At 37.0% G+C, this 11229-nt stretch overlaps 1 protein-coding gene across 1 annotated transcript; it reads left to right on the top strand.

Moving 5' to 3' along the window:
• Positions 1-2644: 2644 nt before the first annotated feature.
• Positions 2645-3581, top strand: LOC108542746 (olfactory receptor 5H2). Its single transcript, XM_017892912.1, has one exon. It carries the CDS (start codon positions 2645-2647, stop codon positions 3569-3571), a length of 927 nt encoding a protein of 308 aa, XP_017748401.1. The 3' UTR covers positions 3572-3581.
• Positions 3582-11229: the final 7648 nt, after the last annotated feature.

Below are 11229 nucleotides of genomic sequence, written 5' to 3'. Positions count from 1 at the left end.
GGTTTGCTTTGGATTATGGCCTCCAGCTGCATCCATGCTGCTGCAAAGTACATGATTTCATTCTTTGTTATGGCTGTGTAGTATTCCATGTTATATATGTACCACATTTTAAAAATCCAGTCCACCCCTGCTGGGCACCTAAAATGATTCCATGTGTTTACCATTGTGACTAGTGTAGCAATGAACATAGGAGTGCATGTGACTTTAACAACCAAAACAGCACGGTATTGGTACAAAAACAGACAATAGACCAATGGATGGAGTAACAAACTCAGAAATTAAGCCACACACTTGCAATAATCTGATTTTCAACAAGGCTGACAAAAACCAAGCAATAGAGAAAGGATCCCTTATTCAGTAAATGGTGCTGGGATGACTGGCTAGCCACATGTGGAAGTATGAAACTGAACCCTTTCCTTTCACCATATATAAAAATTCATTCAAGATGGATTAAATATTTAAATGTAAGACCTCAAGGTGTAAAAATCCTAGATGAAAACCTAGGAAATATTCTTCTCAACATTGGCCTTAGCAAAGAATTTTTGACGAAGTCCTCAAAAGCAATTGCCATGCAAACAAAAATTAACAAGTGTGACCTAATTAAACTAAAGAACTTCTGCACAACAAAAGAAACCATCAATAGAGTACACAGACAACCTGCAGAATGACAGAAAATGTTTGCAAACTATGCATCCAATAAAGGTCTAATATCCGGAATGTATAAGGAACTTAAACAGATAAACAAGCAAAAAAGTTTAACCCCATTAACAAATAAGCAAAGGATATGAACAGATCCTTCTCCAAAGAAGGCATGCAGGCCGTCAACACACATGAAAAAAATCCAAATGCTCATCATTAATCATCAGAAGAATGCAAATCAAAATCACAATGAGATACCATTTCACACCAGTCGTAATGGCTATTACTAAAAAAACAAAACATGCTGATGAGGCTGTGGAGAAAAGGAAATGCTTATACACTGTTGGTGGAAATACGTTAGTTCAAGCCACTGTGGAAAGCAGCCTGGAGATTTCTCAAAAACTTGAAACAAAGCTACCATTTGACCCAACAGGCCCATTACTGGGTATATACCCAAAGGAAATTAGGTCGTTATACTATCAAGGGTATTCGGTGTTATGCTTTTCTTTTCTTAATGTACTCTCCAATAGATAAGACATCCATTACTATGCTTTCAACTACTCCAATGACTCCCAAGTTATATTTCTATCACTCTAGTAGAATTGTATTACCAATACTAAACATCTCACTTACATGTTCAAAGCCCACTGCAAACTTGTCAATGCATCTGAGTTCTCAGTCTCTATTTTGAATGACAATCTGTCTACTCACAAAGTGACTCCTTTTTCCTTCACTGAATATACTTTTCTATCAAATATGTGACTAGTGCCACTACATTCCGAATGCTTTAGAATCTATTTCTTCATCCTCATTATTTGCAAGATTATAATACACATGGACTAGGCACTTGTAAACTTAATAAAATCCTAAGCCCCCCATCAACAGAACAAACACCCTGTTGACCAAAAGGTCTCCAGAAAAATTGTAAAACCAGTTCCTAGTCATGACAGGGTGGGAAGTCAGATGTGCCTTGTTATACTTCCTCTCTTTTGTGGTTTAGACATGGTAACTGACCGGTATTAAGATAGAGATTATAAGACTGACAGAACATACTCTTTATGACAATAAGATTCCAAATTATAAACAGAACGTAAGACCACACCAGGCAAGGTTTAAATCAGGCACCTCTACACTTAAAGAAAAAACTGTGTTCTAACTGCCAGAAGGATTTTTTCTTTTTCTTTAGCAGCTAAACAGGCACTGGCCTCAAGATAAGCAAGATTAAAACAATTTGCAGCTGCACCAGATGCTCAGTAACTGAACCCCCTGCTAACAGACACAACTACAGCTTTGATTGGACAAGAGACTGATTTCAGTAACTTTCTCCAGATCAGAAGAAAACCGACCATGGACTGGTTCTGGCTGGTTTACGGAGACAGTGGATTTATGTGCCTTCATGTCCTGAGAAGACCTTTTGATGTATAGGGCCTAACTGTTACACATTTAAATGTTAAGTCTCCACTCCAATGTGAACATGGGTTGTATGTTACATACATGTTTGTTCAATATGCATGTGCCAAGACCACCTTCATGAATACTCATAGATCCTCCAGTAACCTGTTGAATATGTATATTTAGCCAACTTATTTAGCCTAAAGCTCCTACCTTAAGCCCTCCTCCTTTGATGTGCCTGTCTCTGGTCTTGGCCAGAGGCATGCTTCCCAGCCTACTTGATGGCCACCTTGCAGGCTATAACCCCTTATAAGAAATAAGTCTTCTCTCCTTTTCTAAACTTACCAATAGTGATTTTCTTCAGTTAACACACATTACATGCATTTCTGTCACCTGCATTTTAAAAGTAGATTATTTGATCACATTTTTAGAATTAAAATGATTGCATTTGATTTCTTCTATTTCTCAAAACAGTTTCCATCTATTACAGGAATATGAAAGAAAATTAAAAGGGTATCATAATAAGAGTATGTTTTTCTCTCAACTTCCCTCCCTATTTGCTTTATAAGTCTTAGTGAGTGCTCTTTTACATTTACTGCATTTCATTTCAGGGATGTCAAATGAGGACATGGAACAGGATAATGCAACATTGCTGACAGAGTTTGTTCTCACAGGACTTACATACCAACCAGAGTGGAAAATGCCCCTGTTCTTGGTGTTCTTGGTGATCTACCTCATCACTATGGTGTGGAACCTTGGTCTGATTGCTCTTATCTGGAATGATCCACAACTTCATATCCCCATGTACTTATTTCTTGGGAGTTTAGCCTTTGTTGATGCTTGGATATCTTCCACAGTAACTCCCAAAATGTTGGTTAATTTCTTGGCCAAAAACAGGATGATATCTCTGTCTGAATGCATGATTCAATTTTTTTCCTTTGCATTTGGCGGAACTACAGAATGTTTTCTCTTGGCAACAATGGCATATGATCGCTATGTAGCCATATGCAAACCTTTACTATATCCAGTGATTATGAACAATTCACTGTGTGTACGGCTGGTAGCCTTCTCATTTTTAGTTGGCTTCTTCCATGTCTTAATTCACGAAGTCCTTATATTCAGATTAACCTTCTGCAATTCCAACATAATACATCATTTTTACTGTGATATTATACCATTGTTTATGATTTCCTGTACTGACCCTTCTATTAATTTTCTGATGGTTTTTATTTTGTCTGGCTCAATTCAGGTATTCACCATTGTGACAGTTCTTAACTCTTACACATTTGCTCTTTTCACAGTCCTAAAAAAGAAGTCTCTCAGAGGCATAAGGAAAGCCTTTTCCACCTGTGGAGCCCATCTCTTATCTGTCTCTTTATATTATGGCCCACTTCTCTTCATGTATGTGCGCCCTGTATCTCCACAAACAGATGACCAAGATATGATAGACTCTGTATTTTATACAATTGTAATTCCTTTGCTAAATCCCATTATCTACAGTCTGAGAAATAAGCAAGTAATAGATTCATTCACAAAATGATAAAAGAAATGTTTAGATCTCATAGTAATATCTCTCATGTTTAGTAAAAGAATTTTGCAGTTAGATAAGGTGTTTTGTTAAGTGTTCAAAGTTATTGTAATTATAATTGTTTTAGCATTTGAGTGACTTAAGGTTTTATACCTAATAAACTCCTTGAAATATTTATATATGTTATTCAAAAGCATTCAAGGAAATTTAACGAGGTGTTCATGTCATATTAGATTATTAAAAGAGGAAACAAATGAAAACGTTTACAGGTTTAAATACGCTTCATGTGGCTTTACAAATGCATTAAGTGTTAAAGCACCGTAGTTCCTCTCAAAAGTATTTGAGTAGGAAATATAATACAGCTGACAGAATGGTATGGTCTGGAAACACATCACATTTAACTGCATTGTGGTGGCAGGTTTGTGTTTGGTTGAGCTGATCAAGATCTCAGGAATCTGCTGTCCCTCAAAAGGTCTTTTACTGCAGATTATTGGAAATGGTGAATTTCACTTCTTATAGGAATTTGACTCATATATCACTTGAAGCAATAAATAGAATGGAAAATGCAATCGTAAAATGAAAAGTGAGTTGAAACTGCCAGGCAAGGCCAAACTCTAAGAGGGCACTTATACCTGTATTCATTTCTATGAGTAATAAGAAGAGACAAGTTGCTTCTCTTTACTTATGATGCCTTCAGAGGCCTATTACAGTTGTATTTGTATGATACTGGAAAACATGAAAAGATTCACGTTGCTAACGAATTCAGAAAGCTACCGGATAATTTAAAAATTAAGTTAGTGTGGATGCAGAGAAGAAAAATGCCAGAGGAGAAAGTAAATGATACCAATTTTTCTAGAATTAAAAAAATGAAAGCAATGAGAAAAGGAAATCAGTAATTTTCCATAATTATTGGCATTTGTTATGGATAAAAAGTGGCCTTAAATGCATGTTACCAAAGATCAAATAATGCTAAAATGATATGATCTCATTGTGTCCAGTGGGTGGCTGGGAAAGGTATCAAAATAAGCAAGAATATGAATGTTTTGTGACTCAAAAGTCCTTAAATTTTAGCTTTCCTCACACTACATCCTCTTGCTGTATTATGAGTGATGCATCGTTAGGTCACCTCCACTCTTACTCTTTCAACACTAAAATTTCATCTATATTCCTATTTATATCATTTCATCTACATTCCTGTTTATATCACCCAGGTCTCCAACTTAAAACAACTCATCTGTCTGTTTGGCAAGACTCTAGTTAGTATCTCCCTTATCCTTTTATAGTCTCTTATTTCCTAAACAATGCTGCCAGATAATTAGTGCATTTAAGTTTAATTAAGTCATATCCTACTTAATTAACTTTTAATGGATTGTCATGGCTAGCAGATGATATACATATGTGGTACACATATCTAGATATGAATATATACATATGGATATGTTTGTTTATATGTCTGTACAGATTGTATAATATGCATATATATTCCTCAACTAGTATTTATTCACCCTGAATTACTTGAGATATTTTGCAAAAAAAATTCGGTTTAATTCTGGAGACTCTTCCTCCACTATTCTCTTAATGGAACCTGTGTTGCAGCCAAAGTGAGTTACCAGGAAACTTCTGTACGCTCCTTACTCTGTCAGGTGCATGTTTTTGTTAATATAGCTCTCTCCACAGAGAATCCCCTACTACTGCAATTCACCTCTAAATCATTTGCAATTGAAATGATATCTTTCTTCAAGGTGTGTATGAAATGTTACCATTTCATAAAGTTTTCATCCATAAAGCTTTTTCTGTTTACCTGGAAGAGGATTGGAGTGCTCACTCACTTAAAACAATTAGCACTTCATTTATGCTTCTTTTTTAAAAAAATTTTCAGCTTTTAAGTTCAGGGGTGCAGGATGTGCAGGTTTGTTACATAGGTAAATGTGTGCCATGGTGGTTTGCTGTACAGATCATCCCATCACCCAGGTATTAAGCCCAGCATCCATTAGCTATTCTTCCTGACCCTCTCCTTCCTCCCACCAACCACTCTTCAACAGGACCCAGTGTGTGTTGTTCCCTGCCATGTGTCCATGTATTGTCATCATTCAGCTTTCACTTACAAGTGAGAACATGCAGTGTTTGGTTTTCTGGTCCTGTGCTAGTTTGCGAAGAATAATAGCCTCCAGCTCCATCCATGTCCCTGCAAATGACAAGATCCCATTCCTTTTTATGGTTATATAGTATTCCATGATAAATACATACCACATTTTCTTTATCCAGTCTATCATTGATGAGCATTTAGGTTGATTCTATGTCTTTGCTACTGTGAATAATGCTGCAGTGAACACACATGTGCATGTATCTTTATAATAGAATGATTTACATTCCTTTGGGTATATACACAGTAATGCGATTGCTGGGTTGAATGGTACTTCTACTTCTAGGTCTCTAAGAAATTGCCACACTGTCTTCCACAATAGTTGAACTAATTTACGCTCCCACTAACAGTGTATAAGCATTCCTTTTTCTCCACAACCTCACCAGCATCTGGTGCTTTTGTTGACCTTTTAATAATAGCCATTCTGACTGATACAAGATGGTATCTCATTGTGATTTTGATTTGCATTTCTCTAATGATAAGTGACGTCGAGTTTTTCTTCATATGTTTGTTGGTTGCACGTACGTCTTCTTTTGAGAAGTGTGTATTCATGTCCTTTGTCCATTTTTTAATGGGGTTGTTTGTTTTTTTCTTGTAAATATGTTTAAGTTCCTTATAGATGTTGGATATTAGACCTTTGTCAGATGCACACATTGCAAAACTTTTCTCATTCTTAGGTGGTCTCTTTACCCTGTGTTGATAGTTTCTTTTGCTGTGCAGAAGCTCTTTAGTTCAATTAGATCTTATTTGTCAATTTTTGCTTTTGTTGCAATTGCTTTTGGAGTCTTCATCATAAAATCTTTGCCCATGCCTATGTTGGGAATGATATTGCCTAGGTATTCTTCTAGGGTTTTTATAGTTTGGGGTTTTACATTTAAGACTCTAATCCATCTTGATTTGATTTTTGTATATGGTGTAAAGAAGGAGTCCAGTTTCAATTTTCTGCATATGGCTAGTTAGTTCTCTTAACACCACTTATTAAATAAAGAATACTTTCCCTGTTGCTTGTTTTTGTCATATTTGTGGAAGACCAGATTGTTGCAGGTGTGCAGTCTTACTTCTAGGTTCTCTATTCTATTTCATTGGTCTATGTGTGTGTTCTTGCACCAGTACCATGCTGTTTTGGTTAATGTAGACCTGTAGTATAGTTTGAAGTAGGGTAGTATGATGCCTCCAGCTTTGTTCTTTTTGCTTGGGATTGCCTTGGCTATTCAGGCCCTTTTTTAGTTCCATATGAATTTTAAAATAGTTTTTTCTAGTTATGTGAAGAATCTAATGATAGGAATAGCATTGAATCTATAACTTCCTTTGAACAGTATGGCCATTTTAATGATATTCATTCTTCCTATCCATGAGCATGGAATGTCTTTCCATTTTTTTGTGTCATCTCTGATTTCTTTGAGAGGTATTTGGTAGTTCTTCTTGTAGAGATCTTTCACCTCCCTGGTTAGCTGTATTTTTATGTATATTATTCTTTTTGTGGCAATTGTGAATGGAAGTGCATTGGCAACTTGGCTCTAGGCTTGTTTGTTGGTGTATAGGAATGCTAGTGATTGTTGCACATTGATTTTGTATCCTGAGAATTTGCTGAAGTTGCTTATCAGCTTAAGAAGCTTTTGGGCTGAGACAATGGGTTTTCTAGATATCATCTGCAAACAAAGATAGCTTGACTTCCTCTCTTCCTATTTGAATACCTTTATTTCTTTCTCTTGACTGATTGCCCTGGCCAGAACTTTCAATATTTTGTTGAATAGCAGTGGTGAGAGAGGCCAACCTTGTCTTGTGCCAGTGTTCAACGGGAATGCTTCCAGATTTTATCCACTCAACAAGATATTGACTGTGGGTTTGTCATATATGGTTCTTATTATTTTAAGAATTGATTCTTCAATACTTAGCTTATTGAGAATTTTTAACATTAAAGGATGTTGAAATTTATTGAAGACTTTTTCTGCATCTATTGAGATAATCATGTAGTTTTTGTCTTCAGTTCGTTTATGTGACAAATCATATGTTTTGATTTGCCTGTGTTTAACCAACCTTATATCCTGGGGTTAAAACCTACTTGACAGTGGTGAATAAACTTTTAGATGTGCTGCTCGATTCAGTTTGCCAGTATTTTGTTGAGAATTTTTGCATTGATGTTCATCAAGGATATTGGCTTGAAGTTTTCTTTGTTATTGTTGTATCTCTTCCAGGTTTTGGTATCAGAATGATGCTGGTCTCATAGAATGAATTAGGGAGCAGTTTCTTCTTTTTTTTTTTTTTTGAGATGGAGTCTTGCACTATCACCCAGGCTGGAGTGCAAAGGCACAATCTCGGCTCACTGCAACCTCTGCCTCCCAGGTTCAAACAATTCTCCTGCCTCTGTCTCCCGAACAGCTGGTATTACAGGTGCCTGCCACCATGCCCAGCTAATTTTTGTATTTTTAGTAGATACAGGGTTTCACCATGTTGGTCAGGCTGGTCTCGAACTCCTGAACCCGTGATCTGCCTGTCTTGGCCTCCCAAAGTGCTCGGATTACAAGTGTGAGCTACTGCAGCCCTTCTTCACAATTTTTTAAAAATATAGTTTCAGTAGGAGTGGTACTGCCTTTTTCTTTTTTCTTTTTACCTCTGGTAGAATTCAGCTGTGAATCTGTCCGGTCCTGGGATTTTTTTGGTTGGTAGGGTATTTATTACTGACTCAATTTTAGAACTCATTACTGGTCTATTCATGGATTCAATTTCTTCCTGGTTCAGTCTCATAAGTGTGCAGATGTCCAGGAATATATCCATTTCCTCTAGATTTTCTCGTCTGTGTCCACAGAGGTGTTCATAATATTCTCTGATAGTTGTTTGTATTTCTGTGGGGTCGGTGGTAATATCCCCTTTTCCATTTCTGATTGTGTTTATTTGAATCTTCTCTCTTTTCTTCTTTATTAGTCTGGCTAATGGTCTATCTATTTTGTTAATTTTCTCAAAAAATCAGCTCTTGGATTTGTTAATCTTTTGAAGGGTTTTTCATGTCTCTATCTCCTTCAGTTCTGCTTTTGTCTTGGTTATTTCTCCTCTTCTGCCAGCTTTGGGGTTTATTTGCTCTTGGTTCTCTAGTTGTTTTCGTTGTGATGTTAGGTTGTTAACTTGGGATCATTCTAGCTTTTTGATGTGGGCATTTAGTGCTATAAATTTCCCTCTTAAAACTGCTTTAATTTCATCCCAGAGATTCTGGTACATTGTATCATTGTCCTCATTAGTTTCAAAGAACTTCTTGATTTCTGCCTTAATTTCATTATTTACTCAAAGGTGATTCAGGAGCAGGTTGTTCAATTTCCTTGTAGTTGTATGATTTTGAGTGAATTTCTTACGCTTGAATTCTAATTTAACAGCGCTACCATCTGAGAGACTGTTATGATTTCAGTTCTTTTGCATTTGCTGAGGAGTGTTTTGCTTCCAATTATGTGACCAATTTTGGAGTAAGTACCATGTGGCAATAAGAAGAATGTATATTTTGTTGTTTTGGGGTGGAGAGTTCTGTAGATATCTATTAGGCCCACTTGATCCAGAGCTGAGTTCAGGTCCTGAATATCTTTGTTAATTTTCTGTCAGAATGATCTGTCTAGTATGGGGTGTTAAAGTCTCCCACTATTTTTGTGTGGGAGTCTAAGTCTCCTTGAAGGTCTCTAAGAACTTGCTTTATGAATCTGGGTGCTCCTGTATTGAGTGCATAGATATTTACAATAGTTAGCTCTTCTTGTTTAATTGAACGTTTTACTATTATGTATGGCTTTCTTTATTTTCTTTGATCTTTGTTGGTTTAAAGTCTTTTTTGTGAGAAACTAGGATTACCATCCCTGGTTTGTTCTCTTTTTCATTTGCTTGGTAAAATTTCCTCCATCCCTTGATTTTGAGACAATGTGTATCTTTGCATGTGAGATGGGTCTCCTGAAGACAACATACTCATGGATCTTGGTTCTTTATCTAGTTTGCCATTCTGTGTCTTTTAATTGGGCCATTTAGTCCCTTTACATTGAAGGTTAGTATTGTTATGTTTGGATTTGATTCTGTCATCATGATGCTAGCTTGGTGTTTTACAGGCTTGTTTATGTGGTTTTTTCATAGTGTCACTGGTCTGTGTACTTCAGTGTGTTTTCTGTAGTGGCTGGTAACAGTTTTTTCTTTCCATATTTAGTGCTTCCTTCAGGAGCTCTTGTAAGGCTGGTCTGGTGGAAATGAATTCCCTCAGCATTTGCTTCTTTGAAAAGGATCTTATTGCTCCTTCACTGATTAATCTTAGTTTGGCTGGATATGAAATTCTGGGTTGGAATTTCTTTTCCTTAAGAATGTTGAATATTGGCCCCTATCTCTTCCACCTTGTATCATTTCCGCTGAGAGATCTGCCCTTAGTCTGATGGGCTTTCCTTTGTAAGTGACGCAACCTTTCTCTCTGTCTGCCTTTAACATGTTTTCTTTCATTTTGACTTTGGAGAATTTGATGATTATGTGTGTTAGGGATGATCTTCTCATGTAGTATCTTACTAGGGTTCTCTGCATTTCCTGAATTTGAATGTTGGCCTATCTAGCTAGGTTGGGGAAGTTTTTCTGGATGATATTCTAAAATATGTTTTCTGAGTTGGTTCCATTATCTGCATCTCTTTTGGGTACCCCAATCAGGCATAGATTCAGTCCCTTACATAATCCCATGTCACATTTCTTGGAGGTTTTGTTCATTCCTTTTCATTCTTTTTTCTCTATTCTTGTCTGTCTGCTTATTTTATTTCAGAAAGATAGTCTTTGAGCTCTGAGATTTTTTTCTCCACTTGGTCTATTCTGCTATTAATGCTTGTGATTGCATTATGAAGTTCTTATAGTGTGTTTTTCAGCTATATCCAGTCAGTTCTATTTCTCTTTGTACTGGCTATTTTGCCTGTCACCACCTGCATCATTTTATCATGATTCTTAGCTTTCTTGCATTGGGCTACAATGTGCTCCTTTAGCTCAGTGAAGTTCATTTTTATCTACATTCTGAAGCCTTCTTCTGTCATTTCCACCATCTCAGCCTCAGCCCAGTTCCAAATCCTTGCTGGAGTCATTTGGAGGAAAGGGGGCTCTCTGGCTTTTTCAGTTTTCAGTGTTTCTGTGCTGATTCTTTCTCATCATTGTGGGCTTATCTAACTTCAATATTAGAGGTTGCTGACCTTTGGATGGGATTTTTGTGTTTTTTGTTGTTGTTGTTTTTCTTTTAACAGTCTGGCCATTCTTCTTTAGGGTTGCTGCAGTTTACTGGGGGTTCTACTCCAGACCCTAGTTACCAGAGATTTTCTAGTACCTGGAGGTATTACCAGTGAAGGCTGCAAAATAGCAAAAATGGCAACCTGCCCCTTCCTCTAGGAGCTCCATCCCAGGGAATACTGACATGTTGCCAACCTGAACGTACCTGTAGGAGGTGACTGGAGACTCCAGTTGAGAGGTCTCACCCAGTCAGGAGGAACAGGATCAGGGACCTGCTTAAAGAAGCAGTCTGGCTGCGTTTTAGCAGAGCAGCTGTGCT

Source organism: Rhinopithecus bieti, unplaced genomic scaffold (assembly GCF_001698545.2).
Source record: "Rhinopithecus bieti isolate Rb0 unplaced genomic scaffold, ASM169854v2 scaffold_23569, whole genome shotgun sequence".
In the NCBI taxonomy this organism is placed as follows: domain Eukaryota; kingdom Metazoa; phylum Chordata; class Mammalia; order Primates; family Cercopithecidae; genus Rhinopithecus; species Rhinopithecus bieti.
This window is presented reverse-complemented; position numbering and strand designations above follow the sequence as displayed.

Bases quoted from the DNA above. Each gene is read 5' to 3' on its own strand.
- LOC108542746 (XM_017892912.1), top strand. From the start codon at position 2,645: ATGTCAAATGAGGACATGGAACAGGATAATGCAACATTGCTGACAGAG.